The sequence below is a fragment of the Scyliorhinus torazame genome, chromosome 17 (genome assembly GCF_047496885.1).
Source record: "Scyliorhinus torazame isolate Kashiwa2021f chromosome 17, sScyTor2.1, whole genome shotgun sequence".
NCBI classification, from domain to species: Eukaryota; Metazoa; Chordata; class Chondrichthyes; order Carcharhiniformes; family Scyliorhinidae; genus Scyliorhinus; species Scyliorhinus torazame.
The window spans coordinates 168,424,848-168,448,073 of record NC_092723.1 but is presented as its reverse complement, the minus strand read 5'-3'; the positions used below and the strand labels follow the sequence as shown (position 1 = coordinate 168,448,073).

At 43.9% G+C, this 23,226-nt stretch overlaps 1 protein-coding gene across 6 annotated transcripts in view; it reads right to left on the bottom strand.

The window, feature by feature from the left end:
- The window catches only part of prpsap2 (phosphoribosyl pyrophosphate synthetase-associated protein 2), a 57,906-nt gene that overhangs the window by 14,545 nt on the left and 20,135 nt on the right, over window positions 1-23,226 (bottom strand). For all 6 annotated transcript variants that reach the window (XM_072481614.1, XM_072481616.1, XM_072481615.1 and 3 more), the window contains 4 exons: window positions 6,336-6,402; window positions 4,716-4,888; window positions 1,550-1,665; window positions 399-454 (listed from right to left, as the gene is read on the bottom strand). In XM_072481614.1, the coding sequence (XP_072337715.1) occupies window positions 399-454; window positions 1,550-1,665; window positions 4,716-4,888; window positions 6,336-6,402 (412 nt within the window). The remainder of the gene's footprint in view (window positions 1-398; window positions 455-1,549; window positions 1,666-4,715; window positions 4,889-6,335; window positions 6,403-23,226) is intronic.

Genomic DNA, 23,226 nt, shown 5'->3' with positions numbered 1-23,226 from the left:
GGGAGTGAGCCTAATCATGTCGTGGTGAAGATCTCAAACAGAGATCTAGCTGGTGAAAATTCAGTTTTCGTCCTCTCACGATTTAATGGCCATAACACAATTTATGCCAGCGGCCAATGGGGCCGCTGGATCTCGCCCAATATGTCTAATTTGAAATTAACGAGTTAGAAACATTAAAAGAATAAGGAAAATATTGTTGCATTTGCTAGGATTTCAGTGGAAACTTAATTACTGTAACCGTATAATATATCAACGTTCCCTCCCTAACAGCGGGTGTAGCTACACCACAAGGATTGCGACGGCTCACCACAACCTTCTCACGGGCAATAAATGGGAACCTTGCCATCAATGCCACATCCCACAAATGAATAAAAAAAATTCCCTATCCTGGTTCACACCTTTTGGCAGATGCAGGTGACTTTGCAACAATAACCGCATTTCTGTAGTCGGGGATCTGCACAATGAGAAAGAGAGAGTCAGGTATGTATTCCTTAAACCCTTACATAGGGTGAATACCACCAACATTATTTGATACTCAACTCATATCACATTATAACTACTGTTTAATATTTTACAACCAACATAGATCTATTACAAAAGGTACATGCTGTAAATGCTGGATTTAGTTACTGGTTTTCAATGCCTTGGAAGTGCAATTTTAAAAAGGTGAAACCAACACATCTGTTAATGGCATATCAAGGCACACCTGATCCTTGCATTTATATTGCGCTATACATATCTGCTGGTCCGTGTTGCCTGGTCAGTGCTTCTTGTACTGTTATAGTTCGCTTTGTACAACAAATTTCAAAATTAGCATTAGAATCCAACCCTGTAATGTGCTTTTCTTAGCAAAGATGCACAATATAGAATAGCAACATGCCATTTTTGTAGCGAGATCACTTTCTCAAGCAGCCTTTCTACCTTAGTTGCTAATGATTGAAGAACAGTGTCGGCTAATTATATGGTTAAAATAAACTTTTGGGGCGAGTTACTCAACATAGAATTCCAGAATTCCTAGCCTTTGACCTGCCCTGGTAGCCACAGTATTAATATGGATCGTCCAATTTAGATTCTCATTAATGGTAACCCCATGGATGTTGATTGTAGGATGTGGATTCAGTGATGGTAATGCCATTGAATGTCAAGGGCGATGATGGTTAGATCCTCTCTTGTAGGGGATGGCTTGTCTGTCACTTGTGTGGCACGAATGCAACTACGCAATAGTACATTTGGTAATCTAGTAAGCATTGCCATCCATGTTGCTACGCTTAAAAGTAATTTTAAAAACCGCACAGCTCTCATATTATACTATATTAATATCATACAAATATTAAAAATAGCTCTCAATATTGACTCACCAGCGACTTTATGTACTTTCAAAGTACAACACTGAGCAGTATGTAAATCTAAAAACCGGTTAAGGAAGTCTTCACATCCTTATTTCAGTAACTCGAAGGCAAGTAACTATAGTTTAGTGTATATTTGATGACAGCTAATTTCTCATATCTGAAAACAGTGCATTGTCATGCAATAACGACATCAACCTCACCTCTTCTTGAATGTATTGTAACAGGAATGGGGACGCTCGCAGGTTATCAACTGGAATATTGAAAAATCCTTGGATTTCTTTCTGATGCAAATCCATTGTAATCAAATGAGTCAAGCCTGAGGAGAGTATGGAAATAAATACAAAACCTGCAACAGAAACTCAGGTTCTTATGCGATCAAATCACATAAAGTCAACTAAATTACTATGGCTGGATTATGGCCCAAAATACCTTTCATGTGCCTTAAAAACTGCATGTGTTTCTTAATGTCTCATTCCTGAGTGTTTCATTCACCTCATACTTTAAAGTGAGACAGCCTCCTACACCAGGAATAGAAAATTTCATAGAATTTACAGTGCAGAAGGAGGCCATTCGGCCCATCGAGTCTGCACCATCCCTCGGAAAGAGCGCCCTACCCAAGCCCACACCTCCTTGTAACCCAGTAACCCCACCTCACCTTTTTAAGGGACAATTTAGCATGACCGATCCACCTAACCTGCACATCTTTGGACTGTGGGAGGAAACTGGAGCACCCGGAGGAAACCCACTCCAACACGGGGAGAACCTGCAGACCCCGCACAGTGACCCAAGCCGGGAATCGAACCAGGGACCCTGGAGCTGTGAAGCAACTGTGCTAACCACTGTGCTACCGTGCTGCCCCAAAATGACGGGACACCGTTACTCTTTCAAAAATAATTTTAGTTTCTGAAGTGCAACCTTCCCCACCTCAGTCTTCATATTCAAAATACTCAAATACTGGGAACAAGATAAATCTGCGAGAAAGAAATCTCCATGATGCATTTTTGTGCCGAAAAAACAATGGTGCCAAAAATGCCCATGATAACATGAAGGTTTGAAGATTTTTTAATGTGATTACTTTATATAGAGGCAATAATGAGTCAGTAAGGTTATGTGAAGTCATGTAGAATAAGCTTCATCTTAGTCTGTTATTGAATTCAATAGATTCACAACACACTTATCTCTATCTGCTGTCACTTGATAATGCAGTAATAAAGTTTTATTGCCCGGTAAACCAAATTGTGCTTAATCCCAAAACTGCAAAAGGGTCTACATTTTTCTCAAAACCTTCACCAACACAAGAGATTTGTACGAAATACTGGATCAGTCAATTCGGTATTAAAACATTTCCAAAGTATCTCAGCATGTGTCCGAAATTCTAACTGACTAAATCCTTCAAAATTGCAAACAAACTGTTCAAATTTATTTTTGAAATACGTTACAGGTGCAAAACCTGGTGAAAAGCAAAACACTGCAGAATTAGCTTCAGCTTATTTTCTGCCTATTGCAACCTGATTACACAGATTTCCATTGTACTCAACATTATTGCAGGAAGAGTGAATTGGACATTCTGAATTCTCCCTCCGTGTACCCAAACAGGCACCGGAGTGTGGCGACGAGGGGCTTTTCACAGTAACTTCATTGCAGTGTTAATGTAAGCCTACTTATGACAATAAGACTCAAATTTTAATTCAGGTTCTGATGAAGGGTCACCAACCAAAATATTAACTCAGTTTCCCTCCACAGATGCTGCCTGATCTGCTGAGTATTTCTAGCTTTTTATTTTCATTTCAGGATTTCTAGCATCTGCACTATTTTGCTTTTATAGGTGCCATTTTCATGTTAAAAGCATTTTTGAGCATCCATGCTAATTACAAAGGTTGGCTGGGGAAGGGGGATTGGGCCTAGGTAGGTGCTCAATCGGAGCAGGGGCCGGTACAGAATCAATGGGCTGAATGGCCTCCTTCTGCACTGTAGGGATTCTATGATTTCTATGATTCTATACATTAAATTTCCAGGCCTGCTGTTCTGGATATAGTAGCATTAACAACTAAATAAGACTACTGATAGTGAGTAGCATCTCAACACATCCAATGCTTAACCAGATGGACAAACAAGGAGAGATTTGAAAGAGCAGATTCATTTAGCCCATCAAATCTGCACCAGTGTTTTCTCCACCATTCACTTGGTCTAATCAAAATCTCTGCTCACTTTTTCCATAACCTTTCATTTTTTTTCAGGCAATAGTGTTTTTTTAAAACAATGCAAGGATCTTGAACTTCAACAAAGTTTGGATTGGATTATTGTCACGTGTATCGAGGTACAGTGAAAAGTATTTTTCTGCGAGCAGCTCAACAGATCATTAAGAAGAAAAGGGAATAAAAGAAAATACATAATAGGGCAACACAACATGTAACTACATAAGCACTGGCATCGGATGAAGCATACAGTGTGTAGTGTTAATGAGGTCAGTCCAAAAGAGGGTCATTTAGTGGCACCACTTAGTTTGCGGCACCAAATTTTAACTACGCTCTGTGGATCTCCCCTGCAATACTTTATAGTATGTGGGCAATGTTCAAAAATATCAAAACCCCCACTTTTTAAATTTGTAAATTAACTAAATAGAAAACTCAGCGATGAGGAAAGATGGCATACATAAATATATACTTTTATGGCTTGTGACCACCATTACTTCCCAGCTCATAGCTCACTCAGTTGGATGAAAATACCATTAGAATTCCTCCCTATAGTGAACTGAACAAGAACATCTTTCCTATTCGCAGACATCCACCCAAGAGGATATGGGGTGGCATGGATAGTTGTCTATTCTCCAAAAGGCTCAAAGAAAAGCCTGAATGTAAATTTAGAATATTCAGACTGTTTCAATGCCCTAGCCACAAATATGCCAGGATATATATTTTACGGTCTCTCTATACCATACCTGAATAGAGTCTTGACTCAGTGTTGGCTCGCTCAGCAAACCAGAAGATCAGACATTCAGTCCCCACTCTAGGATTTGAGCACATAACCTATATTAACACATCAGTGCAGCACAGAGAGTACTACATTGATGGAGGTGTTGTCTTTCAGACAAAGAAATTATCAGCCCTCAACTGAATGCAAGAGCTCCCATGGACAACATTGATCACTTTGTCATCATCATAAACAGATTAACTGGTCATTCAATCAGTGCCATTTGTGGTGTTTGCTGTTGCACTTGCCTACAAGACAATGAACACACTTCAGAAATAATTCACTGGCTATAAACTTGAATGTCTCAAAGGCTACACAAATTAAAGTACTTTTTTTAACTAAAGAAAAAGTATGTTCTCTAAAACAGTGTACAGCTCCCATGAGCAGAGAACTTACCAGCTTGGCACATCATGGATGCCAGAAGCTTGGACACAATAGAACCTCTTTTCCTCATCTTACATTGCTTGCTGTATGGAAAGTAAGGGATTACACCAATGATATTCTTGGCACACGAGGTCTTAGAGGCATAGATCATGATAAGGAGTTCCATAATGTTGGTATTGACATCCCTGTTGTACAAGGAAAAGCAAGTTATAATTTTAAAAATATTTACATACTCATATTAATGACATGTATGTTAATTTAATTCCCCTACTCTCCACCTCATTTTCGCTCTTAAAAAGCTATCCTCAATCAAGAGCAATAGAAGGTCTATTTGCAGGTTATCGTCACCACTCCTTAGGCAAAGGAAGAACGAGTTAAACCTTACACCTGCCTCTCACCTCATTCCAAGAAACTCTACCATGCAAGGTGACTTATGACTAGGCTTCAATGATCTGGTCAAACCTGAAGATTCAGCAAGATAGCTACTAGCTATTCACTATAACACTGTTCTTCTCGTGGTCACTAAAGCTGAAAAATGGAAAATGTAGACATCCTGGGTAGGATTCTCTGGCCTCCCAGCTGCGTGTTTGTCAGTGGCGGGAGGTGGCACTCCGTTCACTGGCGGCTGGATTCCCTGCTCCTGCCACTGTCAATGAGAATTCCCATTGAAGCCATGCCACCAGAGAACTAATGGGTGGGGGTGCGTTGCTGGTGGGACCAGAGAAACCCTCCTGAATGGACCTCTTATAGACTGAACTGATCTTTCTATGCTTATTCTTTACAGTTGGAGCACTATATTCCGTATGCTGCATCCGATGTCTTATGTTTACGTATTTGCATTGTGTATTTATAGTATGTTCTATATATTCATGTATGGCGCATTCTGCCTGGACGGTACACAGAACAATACTTTACACTGTACCTCAGTACACGTGACAATAAAATAAATCAAATCAAATCCCACCACCAGTGAGCTGCCAGCAAATCCCGACCCCCAACTTAAGCCTGCTCAAGTTAGTTTCATTTAAAAAGTTTGTCAACAACGTTTTGGCAATCCAGCATTATGCAGCACCTGTGCACACACATTAGTTTTCGCGCAGTCAGGCAAGTTGAACAAGATCACGAAAAAAAAAGGCACTGTTGCTTGCACTTTTATTTATTTAAGAGGCTTGTGAAACAAAGTAACACTTCTTCGAAACGATCATGGGTTTCAACTTACACCGGAACTGTGGTCGAGACTGGCTTCCTGAATAGTCAGAACAGATGTACAATAGCATGACAAATACTCATGAAAAATAACCCATTAACCCAGATCACTGGAATCAAGATAGATGCTTTATAGACTGATTTTGCCCTGCGTTTCTATTCTAAATTTGGTATTTTGATGCAGCTCAGAGTTCGTACCTTTAAAATGTATGTGCACTACCTGGAGAAGAAAAAGTTACTTAAGTGATCCTTCATCAGAGTTGTACACTGAAGTTACAAACAATCAAAGATATCACAGAAGATAGGAATTCAAGCTTAATTTTCAAACTATGCCTCACTCCCAGATGCAAATTGTACAAGCTCATGTTCACTGCTTAATGAATAAAATGCACAGTAGATCAAGTTACATTTCACCACAGTACTTACTTTGAAACAGTCTGAATAATAAATACATCCTTTCCTCTGACAGACTCCTGAATCTGTACTCTTGTTTCTATCAGAAAGAACAGAAAATCACCAAAAGTTAAGTAACATTAAAATGGAGTTCAAACTAATTTCACATTGCTAATCCCAATCCCTATTCTTCTACAGCTCAATCCAAACAGCTAATGCAACATCATAAACACAGTACAAATGTTACAAATATGGGTGGAGGTAAGAAATAACATGGGGAATATGATGCTGGTGGGAGTAGTCTATAGGCCCTCAAAACAGTAGCTATACTGTAGGACGGAGAATAAATCAGGAGATAATAAAGGCATGTAAAAAAAAAAGGCAGTACTTTAATCATGGGTGACTTAATCTTCATGTAGCTTGAGAAAATCAAATTGACAGAGGTAGCCATGAGGACAAATTCAGAGTGTGTATTCAGTAGTTTCCTAGAACAATATGTTGTGGATCCAACAAGGGGTCAAGCTATTTAATAAACAATCTCCGAGTAAGGAGTAAATTATCCACTAGGAAGCAATGACCATAACATGGGTAGGATTTAGCATTCGATTTGAGAGACTTGGATCAGAAACAACTGCACTACACTTAAATAAAGGTAAAGGAACCACAAAAGAATGAGGGCAGAGCTGGCTGGAGCAGGCTAGGAAAGGAGTTGATCAGCAATGGCAGACCGTTCTGAAATTAGTTCAAGGCTCACAACAAAAATATATCCCAGTGAGGAAGAAAGGGGATTAAATCAACCATGGTTAGCCAAGGAAGTGAAGGACAGCATTAAACTTAAAGAAAAAAAACATAATCTGGCAAATACCAATGGTAAGCCAGAGGATTGGGAAAGTTTTAAAACCAACAAAAGATAACCATAAAATTAAGAGGGAGAAGATAAACTAGCAAGAAAGATAAAAACAGACAGCAAGAGCTTCTTTAAAAACATAAAACGGAAGCGAGAGGCCAGTGAGCGTAGAGAATGAGACTGGGGAAATAATAATGGGGATCCAGGAAATGGCAGGAGTTAAACAAACACTTTAAGTCAGCCTTCATGGTGGAAGACACTAATAACATTCCTAAATATTAAATAATCAAGGTGCAGAAGGGAGGTGGGGAGGGAATAAATACAATACGGAAAATATACTGGGAAACTAAGGGGGCTGAAGGCCATAAGTTCCTTGGACCTGATGCGTTGTATTCCAGGATATTAAAGGAAGTAGCTACAGAGATAGTCGATGCAGTGATAGTAATCTTTCAAGAATCCTTAAATTCTGGAAAAGTCCCAGAGGATTGGACCAATATAATGCCTTTGTTCAAAAAAGGGGGGAGCAAATAACAAGTAACGTTAGGCCAGTTAGCTTAACATTTCCCCAATCACAGAAGTTAAGAGTCCATTACAAAGGATGTAATAGCAGATCATTTAGAAATACATAATATAATCAAGAAAAGCGAGTGTGGCCTCATGAAGGGGAAATCGTGCCTGACAAATTTATTAGAATTCTTTTTGGGGGTAACAAGCTGGGTAGATAAAGAGGAACTAGTTGATGTAATAAACAATTTCTAAAAAGCCTTTAATAAAAGGTACCACACAAAAGACTACTTAAAGATAAGAACCCATGGTGTTGGGGGTAGTATATTAACATGGATAGAGGATTGGCTAACTGATAGAAGACAGAGTTGGGATAAGAGGGGCATTTTCAGGATTGCAACCTGTAACCAGTGGAGTGCCACAGGGATGCAAGCTGGGGCCATAATTATTCACAATATATATTAACGGCTTGGACAAGTGAAGTGAATGCACTATTGCCAAGTTTTCAGATAGCACAAAAATAGTTGGAAGGCAAGTGGTGAGGTGACACAAAGTGTCTTCAGAGGAATATAGACAGATTAGGTAAGTGGGCAAAAACTTGGCAGATGGAATATATGGAATATAATGTAATAAATTGTGAAGTTATGGGCCTGTACTTCATGGAGTTCAGAAGAATGAGAGGCGACCTTATTGAAACATTTAGTATTCGCAGGGACTCGACAGGATAGAATCATAGAATCATAGAAGTTTACAGCATGGAAACAGGCCCTTCGGCCCAACCAGTCCATGCCGCCCAGTTTTTTACCATTAAGCTAGTCCCAGTTGCCCGCACTTGGCCCATAACCCTCTATACCCATCTTACCCATGTAACCATCTAAATGCTTTTTGAAAGACACAATTGTACCCGCTTCTACTACCACCTCTGGCAGCCCATTCCAGACACTCACTACCCTCTGAGTGAAGAAATTGCCCCTCTGGGCCCTTCTGAATCTCTCCCCTCTCACCTTAAACCTATGCCCTCTAGTTTTAGACTCCCCTACCTTTGGGAAAAGATGTTGACTATCTACCTTATCTATGCCCCTCATTATTTTATAGACCTCTATAAGATCACCCCTAAGCCTCCTACGCTCCAGGGAAAAAAGTCCCAGTCTATCCAGCCTCTCCTTATAACTCAAACCATCAAGTCCCGGCAACATCCTAGTAAATCTTTTTTGCACTCTTTCTAGTTTAATAATATCCTTTCTATAATAGGGTGACCAGAACTGCACACAGTATTCCAAGTGTGGCCGTACCAATGTCTTGTACAACTTCAACAAGACGTCCCAACTCCTATATTCAATGTTCTGACCAATGAAACCAAGCATGCCGAATGCCTTCTTCACCACCCTGTCCACCTGCGACTCCACCTTCAAGGAGCTATGAACCTGTACTCCTAGATCTCTTTGTTCTATAACTCTCCCCAACGCCATACCATTAACTGAGTAGGTCCTGGCCTGATTCGATCTGCCAAAATGCATCACCTCACATTTATCTAAATTAAACTCCATCTGCCACTCGTCGGCCCACTGGCCTAATTGATCAAGATCCCGTTGCAATCCTAGATAACCTTCTTCACTATCCACTATGCCACCAATCTTGGTGTCATCTGCAAACTTACTAACCATGCCTCCTAAATTCTCATCCAAATCATTAATATAAATCACAAATAACAGTGGACCCAGCACCGATCCCTGAGGCACACCACTGGTCACAGGCCTCCAGTTTGAAAAACAACCCTCTACAACCACCCTCTGCCTTCTGTCGTCCAGCCAATTTTGAATCCAATTGGCAACCTCACCCTGGATCCCGTGAGCTTTAACCTTCTGCAACAACCTACCATGCGGTACCTTGTCAAAGGCTTTGCTAAAGTCCATGTAGACAACGTCTACTGCACTACCCTCATCTACCTTCTTGGTCACTCCCTCAAAAAACTCAATCAAATTTGTGAGACATGATTTTCCACGCACAAAGCCATGCTGACTGCCCCGAATCAGTCCTTGCCTCTCTAAATGCTTGTAGATCCTGTCTCTCAGAATACCTTCTAGCAACTTACCTACTACAGACGTTAGGCTCACCGGTCTGTAGTTCCCAGGCTTTTCCCTGCTGCCCTTCTTAAACAAGGGCACAACATTCGCCACTCTCCAATCTTCAGGCACCTCACCTGTGGCTGCCGATGATTCAAATATCTCGGTTAGGGGACCCGCAATTTCCTCCCTAGCCTCCCACAACATCCTGGGATACATTTCATCAGGTCCCGGGGATTTATCTACCTTGATGCGCTTTAAGACTTCCAGCACCTCCTCCTCTGTAATATGCACACTTCTCAAGACATCACTATTTATTTCCCTTAGTTTCCTAACATCCATGCCTTTCTCCACCGTGAATACCGATGAGAAATATTCATTCAGGATCTCACCCAACTCTTGTGGCTCTGCACATAAATGCCCTTGTTGATCCTTAAGAGGCCCTACTCTGTCCCTAGTTACTCTTTTCCCCTTTATGTATCTGTAGAATCTCTTTGGATTCTCCCTTGCATTATTTGCCAAAGCAATTTCATGTCCCCTTTTTGCCCTCCTGATTTCCCTCTTAACTCTATTTCGACAATCTCTATACTCTTCAAGGGATCTACTTGATCCCAGTTGCTTATGTACGTCATATGCCTCCTTCTTCTTTTTGACCAGAGTCTCAATATCTCGAGTCATCCAGGGTTCCCTACTTCTACCAGCCTTGCCCTTCACTCTAAAGGGAATGTGCTTACCCTGCACCCTGGTTAACACATTTTTAAAAGCCTCCCATTTACCAGCCGTCCCTTTGTCTGCCAATAGTCTCCCCCAATCTACCTCTGCAAGTTCCTGTCTGATACCATCAAAATTGGCCTTGCCCCAATTAAGAATTTTAACTCTTGGGCCAGACCTATCATTCTCCATAGCTATCTTAAAACTAATGGAATTATGGTCACTTGTCCCAAAGTGATCCCTCACTAGCACTTCTATCACTTGCCCTTCCTTATTTCCCAAGACGAGGTCAAGTTTTGCCCCCTCTCTAGTCGGTCCATCCACATACTGAATGAGAAATTCCTCCTGAATACACTCAACAAATTTCCCTCCATCCAAGCCCCTAATGCTATGACTGTCCCAGTCAATGTTGGGAAAGTTAAAGTCCCCTACTACTACCACCCTATTATTCTTGCAGCTATCTGTAATCTCCTTACATATTTGCTCCTCAATTTCCCGCTGACTATTTGGGGGCCTGTAGTACAGTCCTACCAAGGTGATCTCTCCCTTCTTATTTTTCAGTTCCACCCATAGATGCTGGGAGGATGTTTCCTCTTGCGGTAGAAGCAACAGAAGCTGAACAAAACTAGTTTCAGCACAAGAGTATAGGGACTAGAATTTGAAGAGTAAATAATGGTTCGTACCATCCAGCTGATAATCTCAGATGAGACGAGGAAGAATTTCTTCTCCCAGACGGTAGTGAATCTATAGGATTCTTTACCGCAGAGAGCTGGATCATTATGTCTGTTCAAGATTGAGATGGACAGATTCTTAATCAGTAAGGGAATCAAGGATTATGCGAATAAGGCAGGAAGCTGGAATTGAGGATCATCTCAGATCTGCCATGACTTAATTCAATAGCAGTGCAGATTCATTGGGCTGAATGACCTGCTTCAGCTCCTACGTCTTATGGTCTTATACATGGAAACAAAAAAGATGTTCAAAAGGTTTCAACAATTAAGGAATAAAATCTTTAATGCAGGTGAAAAGATTTCCAACAATCAATAAAATGCAAGTAAATATTGTCCATTAAAAGCAAATGGAGATGGGAAACCCTGGGCGAAATTCTCCCGAAACGGCGCGATGTCTGCCGACTGGCGCCCAAAACGGCGCCAATCAGACAGGCATCGCGCCGCCCCAAAGGTGCGGAATGCTCCACATCTTTGGGGGCCGAGCCCCAACATCGAGGGGCTAGGCCGGCGCCGGAGGAATTTCCGCCCCGCCAGCTGGCGGAAACGGCCTTTGTTGCCCCGCCAGCTGGCGCGGAAATGACATCCCCGGGCGGCGCATGCGCGGGAGCGTCAGCGGCCGCTGACAGTTTCCCACGCATGCACAGTGGAGGGAGTCTCTTCCGCCTCCGCCATGGTGGAGACCGTGGCGGAGGCGGAAGGGAAAGAGTGCCCCCACGGCACAGGCCCGCCCGCGGATCGGTGGGCCCCGATCGCGGGCCAGGCCACCGTGGGGGCACCCCCCGGGGCCAGATCGCCCCGCGCCCCCCCCCCCCCCCCCCCCCCCCCAGAGTCCGCCCACGGTGCCTTGCCCCGCCGTTCAAAAGGTGGTTTAATCCACGCCGGCGGGACAGGCAATTTATCGGCGGGACTTCGGCCCATCCGGGCCGGAGAATCAAGCGGGGGGGGGGGGGCCCGCCAACCGGCGCGGCGCCATTCCCGCCCCTGCCGAATATCCGGTGCCGGAGACTTCGGCAACCGGCGGGGGCGGGATTCACGCCAGCCCCCGGCGATTCTCCGACCCGGCGGGGGGTCGGAGAATGACGCCCCCTATATTGGTAAACTATTCCATGGTTATTTAATCTCCATCAAAGAAAGACATAACAATTTGGGATCACATCCACTGCTGATGTTTTCAGGATGTTATTGCACAAAATAAAAGGAGGCAAGTCATTTGCCAATGTCACAGAGTGATGCAACCTTTTCTTTGCACTTTATTTCAGTTCCTATGCAATGGGCCCCATTTTACAGTGGCATGATAATGACAACAGAACAGTCAGCATTTTCTACCATTAAAAAGATAGCAAGTTCTGGAGTCCACCCATGCACAGAAGAATGTGGAAACCAAGGAGTTGCTGTCAGTGATGTTGAGATTGTGTTAGGCACCTCCAGGCAGCAACCAACTGAATTAATGAAAGCTTCCACTCTTACATAGTCAATATCAGTGCAAAAACAGCATTTTGTTGAATGAGGCCCAACTGGGAAGGGACAAACTGGTACAGGACAACTACACAATTTTTAAAAATTCATTCACAAATGTGGTCAATGGCAAGACTAGCATTTATTGCCCATCCCAAATTACTTTGACAGTGATGATTCTAGAGCATAGCCGAGTGTTTGTTTTTAATTCCTTCATGGGAAGTGGGTTGTCACAGGCGGTGTCAACATTTATTGCCCATCCCTAATTGCCCTTGAGAGGGGGCAGTTAAGAGTCACCCACATTGCTGTGGGTCTGGAGTCACATGTGGGCCAGACCAGGTAAGGATGACAGATTTCCTTCCCTAAAGGACATTAGTGAACCATGGATTTTTACGACAATCGGCAATGGTTTCATGGTCATCATTAGACTTTTAGTTCCAGATATTTTATTGAGTTTAAATTCCATCACCTGCTGCGGTGGGATTTGAACCTGGGTTCCCAGATCATTATCCTGGGTCTTGGATTACTAATCCAACGACAATACTACTATGCCACCGCCTCCCCTATTCAGGGGAGACAGAGGGCAGCTAAGAGTCAACCACACTGTTGTGGGTGTAGAGTCATCTAGCTAATATTTTCACGAGAAAATCATGTTTAGGATAAGCGAGATCAAAAAGGATTCAAATACTTTCAGGAAATTAATTTTAACTCCTCAGCCATAAAATATTTGAATACTTTAGGAGATGAAAGCTGTTGGCAAATACAAATTGGAGAAATACCTTGGGTTGATGATGTATTTTGAAATTCCAAGGTAGATAGATGTCTCACCAAGCAAAAAAGATAAAATGCCCATTGTGAGGAAGGGGAAATGAAGCAAAGAGTTATATAATCAAATTGATTTTTCATTTCGGAGATCTGGTGAAATGTACACCCAAGGGATAAATATATTTTATCTTCTTATGTTTCAGTTATGTGAAGTAAACTGACACCTCTCTATGTCCTACTGGTCAATGGTCCACAGCACAAAACTGCTCACTGTTCACAATTTGGCACTACAACTCACTCATTACAACTGGAGTGAGGAAGGGAAAAATATTATTCTGGCACAGGACACACGCTGTTCTGTGACAAAACTGCTAAAGGCACGGAGTATTTTATTCTGCAATTGACTACAGCGTGTTCAGTCTGGAAGGGATATTTATCTTGCACTTACATTTTGCAAATATACCATTTCACACCAAGAGGGGTTTGGCTTTATTCAGCCATTACATGTTACAGCGATCAGTCCATGCAACCAAATCCACCCACGCAAACCAAGCTCATTAGCACAACATATTCTGGCTTAAGTCAATTTACTACAGACCATTACTTAACGCAAAGAGATATATTTCTGACTGCCAATTTGCAGTTCACACTATTTAGCCCAATTCACAAACAGTTCGAAAGAACCAAATTAAGTGACACTCTGAACAATTTTTCTCCCCAACTTCAATGTAATGGAGCAGTACCAAGTGATTGTTCCCTTTATAGCAGCTGTGTAAGCATGACTTTCCTGTGGAAATATTTACTTTAAAAATACTCTGAAGCATTATCATTGATTAGGAGCACAGATTAGTAAACAAGTGACCTTGAAAACAGGTCCAGGAGACAAAACCTGCAAATTTTGGGCCTCCCTGAGGGTGCGGAGGGGTCGGCGGGAGTTCATTTGTGACCACGATGCTGGGGACTCTGATGGGGACTGGGGCATTCCCTCGGCCTCTGGAACTGGACCTTGGCAGAGTCCTTGTAAGGAAGCACAAGACTAACGAACCGCCGAGGGCGATGGTGGTACGATTTCACCGCTTCTCAGACAAGGAACATGTTTTGCGGTGGGCCAAAAAGGAGCGGAGCAGCAATGGGAGAACAATGTAATTCACATATACCACGATCTGGGAGCAAAACTGGCCAAGAAGCGTGCTGAATTCAACCGTGCTAAGCCGGCCCTCCACAACAAAGGGGTGAAGTTCAGGCTGCTGCATCCGGCGAGGCTTTGGGTCACGTATCAAGACCGGCATTACTACTTCGATACACCGGAAGAGGCGTGGACATTTATTAAACAGGAAAACTTTGATGAAACGCTCTGGTGGGGATGTGTAACATGATGTTGTCCTAACATAAGATCAGGAGTAATGTTAAATGCTTGAGGGGGCTGGGGAGGTGGCTGGAGGGAGCTATGTTCTGTTGTTTCCCTTTTTGTTCCCTGTTTCTCTGGCCATGCTCTCTGCTTTTGCGGAGCTCAGCCACAGAGGGGGGGGAAAGAGGGGTCCTAAACTTAGGGCTGCTCTTCAGGCATCTGGAGCCATTTCTTGTTTCACTGGGGGGAGGGGGGAATTCTTTGGGGGCTGTAAAGGCAGTTAAATTGGGCTTTCCGTGGGAAGAGAGGGGCCCGAATAACGAGACAACAGGATGATCGGAGACAGAGGCGGGATCGTCCAGGGTCAGCTGACTCCGAAGCGTAATGGGGGGAGAATTAGTGTTAAGCTGGTGCTTGACGTGGGGGATTGGGATTGTGGGGCTGCTGGGGCGGGGGGGGGGGGGATGCTGCTTTGCTGACAGAAGAGGAGCCAACTTTGGGGAACAGATGGAGTCGGGTGGGGGCCTCCAGTGGGAGGGCTTGAGTAAGCGGGGGGGCGCGGGCTCGTGGCTGGCCGAAAAAGGAGGATGGCTAGTCGGCAGTGGGTTGGGGGGGGGGGGGGGGGGCTATCCCCCCGTCCAGGCTGATCACGTGGAATGTGAGGGGTCTGAATGGGCCGGTCAAGAGGGCTAGCGTGTTCTCGCACCTAAAAGGGGTTAAAGGCAGACGTAGCCATGCTACAGGAGACTCATTTAAAACTCACAGATCAAACAAGGTTGAGAAAGGGGTGGGTGGTCCAGGTGCTCCATTCGGGGCTGGATTCAAAGACCAGAGGGGTAGCAATTCTGGTCAGTAAACGGGACTTGGGGGAGTATTGTGGCTGATAAAGGGGGCAGGTACTTAATGGTGAGTGGAAAGCTGCAGGGGACCCTGGTGGTTTTTTTGAATGTCTACGCCCCGAGCTGGGATGACGTGGATTTCATGAGACACATGCTGGGTAAAATCCCGGATTTATAGAGTCACATAATTTGATCATGGGGGGTGACTTTAACAGTCATTGACCCTGTATTGGACTGGTCAAAGTCCAGGTCAGGAAAGTGAGAGGCTAAGGAACTGAGGGGTTTCATGGAACAGGTGGGGGCGTAGACCCATGGAGATTCGCTCGGCCGAGGGCAAAGGAGTTCTCTTTTTTTCTCCCACATTCACAAAGTTTATTCTCGTATATATGTTTTTGTTGTGAACAGGGCGTTAATCCCAAGGGTGGAGGGGACGGAGTACGCGGCCATTGGAGCCTCTGACCATGCTCCTCACTGGGTGGACTTGCGCCTTGGTGAAGAGAGAGGGCAGTGCCCACTCTGGAGGCTAGATGTGGGAGTGCTAGCGGATGACGAGGTTTGCGGCCGGATAAACAGGAATATCTGAAACTACTTGGAAACAAATGATACGGGAGAGGTAACAGCGACTACGGTTTGGGAGGCTCTGAAAGCAGTTATCAGAGGGGAGTTAATTTCTATCAGATCCCATAGGGAGAAGAAAGAAAGAGCGGAGAGAGGCTAGGAGAGGAGATACTCAGAGAAGACAGGAGTTACGCGGAGACCCCCGAGACGGGGCTACTGAAGGAGCGCTGGAGACTGCAGGCGGAGTTTGATCTGCTGACCACAGGGAAAGTGGTAGCACAGCTGAGGAAGGTAAAAGGGGCAGTCTATGAGTATGGGGAGAAAGCGAGTAGAATGCTGGCGCACCAACTTCATAGGAGAGAGGCGGCCAGGGAAAATGGGGAGTTGGGGATAAGGAAGGGAACACTGTCTTGGACCCAGAGGAAGTGAACAAAGTTTTAAAGAGTTTTATTGTAAACTGTACGAGTCAGAACCCCCGGCGGGAGGGGAAGGGATGAAGCAATTCATGGACCAATTGAGGTTTCCAAAGGTGGAAGAGGATCTGATGGAGGGACTGGGAGTCCCGATCGAGTTTGAGGAGATTGTTAAAGGCCTAGAGAGCATGCAGTCGGACAAGGCCCCGGGGCCGGATGGCTATCCTGTAGAATTCTACAAGAAATTTTCGGAACTGTTGAGTCCACTACTGCTAAGGACCTTTAACGAGGCTAAAGAGAGAGGAACCCTCCCCCCAACAATGTCACAGGCCTCGATCTCACTCATTCTCAAATGGGAGAAAGATCCGCTACAGGCTGATATCGCTTTTGAATGTAGATGCCAAATTGCTGGCCAGGATTTTGGCCACTAGGGTAGAGGACTGTGTCCCAGGGGTGATGGGGGAGGATCAGACAGGCTTCGTTAAGGGCAGGCAACTGAACACCAATGTCCGGAGGCTCCTAAACATTATCATGCCCTTAGAAGGAGGGGAGGCAGAAGTAGTGGCTGCGATGGATGCAGAGAAAGCCTTTGACCAGGTGGAATGGGAGTACCTGTGGGAAACGCTAAGAAGGTTTGGATTCGGTGAGGGATTCATAGGGTGGGTCAAACTACTTTATCAGGCCCCCGTAGCAAGTATATGGACGAACCGGGTGAGATCGAAGTATTTTAGGCTTCACCGAGGGATAAGGCAGGGGTGCCCCCTCTCCCCGTTACTATTTGCCCTTGCAATAGAGCCGTTGGCCATAGCGCCGAGGGCTTCAAAGAACTGGCAGGGATTGGTTCGGGTGGGGGGGGGGGGGGGGGGCATCGGGTCTCGCTCTACGCGGATGATCTGCTCTTGTATATTTCGGACCCACTGGAGGGGATGGGGAGGTCATGCAGATTCTGAGGGACTTCAGTAGCTTTTCGGGGTACAAATTAAACGAGGGGAAAAGGGAGATGTTCGTGATCCAAGCTAAAGGGCAGGAGAAGAGACTGGGAGTGCTTCTGCTCAAGATGGCAGAGAAGAGCTTTCGGTACCTATAATTTCATTCATTTCATACAGGTGGCTCGAAACTGGGATGCCCTGTATAAGCTTAACTTTTCCCGACTGGTAGAGCAGATGGGGGGGGGACTTTAAAAGGTGGGAGTGGGACATGCTCCCACTTTCTCTAGCGGGGAGGGTGCAGACCATTAAGATGACGGTCCTCCCCAGATTTTTGTTTGTCTTCCAGTGCCTTCCCATCTTCATCCCCAAGACCTTTTTAAAGCAGGTGAACAAGATCATTTCAGGATTTGTATTGGCAAATAAGACCCCACGTGTAAAGAGACCATTTTTAGAGCGCAGTCAGGGGAGCCTCTGTGTGGACCCCGATACGCAACAATCACAGATTTGTTCCGGGCAAGATAGACGGAGGGTTTCAAAGCTGGCATTGTGCAGGTATTAAAAGGATGGGGGACCTGTTCATAGACAGGACTTAGCCCAGCTTGAAGGCGTTGGAGGAGAAATTTAATCTGCCCCCTGGTAATGCCTTCAGATACCTTCAGGTACGCGCCTTTCTAAAAAAAAAAAAACAGGTGGTGGCATTTCCGTTGCTACCCCCACATAGGATACAGGATAGGGTGGTCTCTGGCACCTGGGTACGGGAGGGGAAGGCGTCGGACATCTACCAAGAACTACAGGAGGCGGAGGAAGCCCCAGTGGTGGAATTTAGGGGCAAGTGGGAGGAGGAGCTAAACGGGGAGCTGGATGCGGGCCTGTGGGCTGATGCCCTAAGCAGGGTTAATTTCTCAGCATGTGCCAGACTTAGCTTAATTCAGTTTAAGGTGGTCCATCGGGCACACATGACGGCAGCAAGAATGAGCAAGTTCTTTGGGGTTGAGAATAGATGTGCAAGATGTGTGGAAAGCCAAGCGAACCATGTCCATATGTTCTGGGCATGTCCGGCTCTCAAAGGATTCTGGCAGGGATTCGCTAAGGCAATGTCCAAGATCCTAAACACGCGGGTGGTGCCGAGTCCAGAGATAACGATCTTTGGTGTGTCAGACGATCCAGGAGTTCAGGAAGTGAAAGAGGCCGAGGTTTTGGCCTTTGCTTCCCTGGTAGCCCGGAGACGGATCCTTTTAATGTGGAGAGATTCAAAACCCCCGAGTGTGGAGACCTGGGTTGGTGACATGGCTCGGTTTCTCAATCTTGAGAACATAAAGTTTGCCTTGAGAGGGTCTATGATGGGGTTCTTTCGGAGGTGGCAGCCATTCCTCGACTTTCTAGGAGAGCATTAAAATGTCAGCAGCAGCAGCAATCCGGGGTGGGGTGGGGTGGGGTGGGGGGGGGGGGGGGCGCGTGGGAAAGGTCGGGAAATGTTTACTCACTGCATATTCTTTTTTTAAAAAATATATATATATATATATAGTGTTAACGTTCACCTTGTTTTGTTAAGTGTTGATAATGGTTATGTAAAAATTTTGTTTCGATAAAAACCTGAATAAAAATAATTTTTTAAAAAACAAGTGGCAAGGTTACTGGTTAGAGTTTTCACAGCAATTGCCAGAATGCTAACCATTGTGCCACCCAACGTGTTTAATCACTAATCCAGTAGTTCTTCTGCCTTTTGTTTTAAAAATTAACCGTAAACCTTTGTAATTGAGAAATGTTACTGCATTTGAAAACAAGTGCATTTGAAAACAATTCATCCTCTATTAAAAATGGTCTACAATTCTTTCACTTCTCAAATTCCACCCAAAAGTAATTTTGCTTCGTCATTGTACCATAAAATTCTCCTCCATCATAAAAAAAATTGCACAATTTAGATTTGAACTGGCAACAATTTTTAAAACCTCAAGTTCAGTACTGGGGATAATGATCACCACACAATCTGTACTTCTGAAAGCTGCAAATGCTTCACCCTTGACACTAACTATGAAAACAAAATGTAATGTATTTGGCAAGTGAAGCTCATATGCTTGTGTTCCCAATAAGCCTGTGCAGAGTAACTACAAAATCAGTCTATTCCAAATGTGTTAACTAGCTTCCACTTCACATTTTTGTCTATATAGATCATTCAAGATTTAAAAATTCTGTTTTATGTTTATACATTGTAATGTAAAATTTCAGTTTGCATCTATGAATAGATAAAAATACCAGTTACTGCCACAGAGAGTAGGTCACCTCATGGTCCTCTCTTCCCCAGAATAAAAAGAGCTCCAACTCCCTCAGGTCATCCTGATCAGAATGTAATCATCCTTGCATCGTCTCCAGTGATTCTATATCTTGTGTAATATGGGGAGCAGAACCATGCTGTGTGGTCTAAACAGGGTTCTGCGACACCAATTTAACAATTTTAAATTCTAGTCCTTTAGAAATGAACCTCAGTGCTTTAATTACATTTTTCATATCTTGTTAACACATGTTGCTAATACAAAATAACCTGGATTTCTGCTCTTAAAATGTTCATTGAGCCTGGCCAGTGAGTTGTCACTACACAGTTTGACAAAATAAGAGAGCCAGATTTAAGAGGGGGTCTTCAAAAGGAAGAAGTGAAAGTTTTTTTTTAATTCAGAGGTCAGGATCAGCTGGTCTGTGACACTGGCAGAATTACTGTTGAGAGACTTGTTAAATTAGGATACCGATAGCTCAAAATTGAAATACATGTCTTCATTCTGCCTACACATACAATCTAACTTGAGGAGAGCTAACTTGAGGAGAGCTGACTTGAAATCCAAACCGCAACTCCCAGTATCATTTGGAAACACATTGTATAACTGAACAGGTGCAATCTTTAGTCTATATCCAGTTAAAAGTTCATTTCAACCATGGCAATGATTGCTGACAGCTGGTCCTAGCAGCCTCCTTTAACTAGTGGAGGAGAGCGGGGAGGGTGAACCAGAGTTTCTGCTCCAGAATGCTATGAAACAAATGCTTGTATAATGGGTGAAAACAATATTGATCATGGCCGCAATAGCCCTCATGCTCCATGGCATCAGAGTGTGTGGGACCGAAAGCAAATACACATCAGTTCCTCAGAAACAAATTAAAGACAAATTGAAAGGGGAATCAATTTAGAATACAAGAGCAATCCACATGCACATGGTTGTCAAGAGGCTGACCCTCAAACTTTGGATTCAATCGGTCCTATAAATAACACAAACCAGATTGAACTGATCTAATTAATCAAAATTCAATTCAAATGAAAAAGGGCTCTTGCATTCCAGCTACTAAAAGGATATAATTGTTATAGAGATATATTTAACAATATTGCACTGGCCAAACACCAGTCATCACATAATTCACATCACTCTTCACAAAAGCAGCTGTGATAACAAGACTGTCTCAGAAAAGCTGCTGGACTCTATTCTCTCGGACAATATAACGACTATACTACCAACAAATTAGGCATCAAGTAAGGAAACCATCTGCCCGAGGGAGAAAATGTACAGAACAGGACATTTGGCCCATCATGTCCAGGCCAGCAGAAAAAGAGCTAGTCATACTTTCCAGCTCTTGGTCCTTAAAGTTACAGCAACCCGTTAGGATCCCATATGAGAAATTCCAACAATTTGCAATTTGTAAGACTGAGGGACTAAACCATGGGAGTAATAGCACAGACCAATGGATATCTTATATGAAAACAAACTTCAATTTAAACACAGAATCAAACACAGTAATAGCTTTCCAATTTACAGCTTAAGACTCACTATCAACACCTGCCACTGTATATTCTAGTTCAGTGACCCAATAGCACAGTGGTTAGCACTGTTGCTTCACACTGCCAGGGACCCGGGTTCGATTCCCGGCTTGGGTCACTGTCTGTGCAGATTATGCATTCTCCCAGTGTCTGTGTGGATTTCCTCCGGGTGCTCCGGTTTCCTCCTACAAAGTCCCAAAAAGACATGCTTGTTAGGTGGATTGGACATTCTGAATTTTCTCTCAGTGTACCCGAACAGGCGCTGGAATGTGGCGACTAGGGGATTTTCACAGTGGCTTCATTGCAGTGTTAACATAAGCCTACTTGTGACACTAATAAAGATTATTATTACAGCTCAAATGCCACAATTAGGATTACTTGTCGCGCTGTGCAGACCTTTGGAGACAACACCCTTCAAGAAACAACCTGAAAATTCTTCTCTCCACAGCGGATGCCATCTCCCTGGCCCTACTCTCTTTCCTGGAGCATTTCAACAACAAGGACTCCTACGTCAGAATCTTATTCATTGACTGCAGCTCCACCTTCAACATCAATCCCAGCCAAGCTCATATCAAAGCTCCTAAACCTAGGACTTAGCTTCTTCCACTGCAACTGGATCCTTGACTTCCTGACCCATAGACAACAATCAGCAAGGATAAACAACAACACCTTCTCCACAATGATCAATAATACTGGAGCCCCGCAAGGCTGCGTACTTACCGCTACTATACTCCCTGTACATACACGACTGTGGCAAAATATGGCTCCAACTCCATCTACAAGTTTGCTGATGACATGACCATAGTGGGTCGGATCTCGAACAAAGATGAGTCAGAATGCAGGAGGAAGGTAGAGACCCTAGTGGTGTGGTGTAACGACAACAATCTCTTCCTCAACACCAACAAAACTAAAGAGGTGGTCATTGACTTCAGGAAGCAAAGTATTGTACAAACCTCCGTCTGGATCAATGGTGCAGAGGTGAAGATGGTTAGCAGCTTCAAATTCCTAGGTGTACACGTCACCAACTATCTGTCCTGGTCCACCTACATTGACGCTATGACCAAGAAAGCACAATAGCACCTATACTTCGTCAGGAAACGAAGGAAATTTGGCATGTCCACATTAACTCTTACCAATTTTTACAGATGCACCGTAGAAAGCATCCTGTCTGGCTGCAACACAGCCTGGTATGGCAACTGCTCGGCCCTAGATCGTAAGGAACTAGAGAATCGTGAACGCAGCCCAGTCCATCACACAAACCCGCCTCCCATCCACTGGCTCGGTCTACACCTCCCACTGCCTTGTGAAAGTAGGCAGCATAATCAAAGAGCCCTCCCCTCCAGCTTATTCTTTCTTCCGTTGGGCAGGAGATACAAAAGTCTGAGAACACACACTAACAGGTTCAAAAACAGCTTCTAACCCGCTGTTACCAGACTCCTGAATGACCCTCTTATGGGTCGAACTGATGTCTTCACACATTTCTCTACTGAATAGTACTACAGTCTGTATGCTCACCCGATGCCTCTGCCTATTTACTTATATTATATATTTAAGCATGTCCTATGTTTTTTCATGTATGGAACAATCTCTCTGGACTTAGGCAGAACAATACTTTTCACTGTACCTTGGTACACGTGACAATAAATAAATTTAATTGTCAAACACTCAACTGTTCAACTTAAAAGTCTTATAAGCAGACTGCAAAACTACAGAGACCTGGCTCCTCCCATTAATTATATAATCTTTATCCTCAGCATAAGGCTTTCGCCAGCCTCCTCCACTGAAGGTGTCCCATGACCCGCTTAGCAGAACAAAACACAATTCCTCTTTAATTAATGTACATCCCAAGGAAACTCCAAAAATCGAATGTTCCATCAGCCATTTCAATAAACAAGTAAATGTCTGCTTTACTGCCTACATCTATTGGATCCTAAGTTTTTAAATAATATTACTACAAAATAGGAA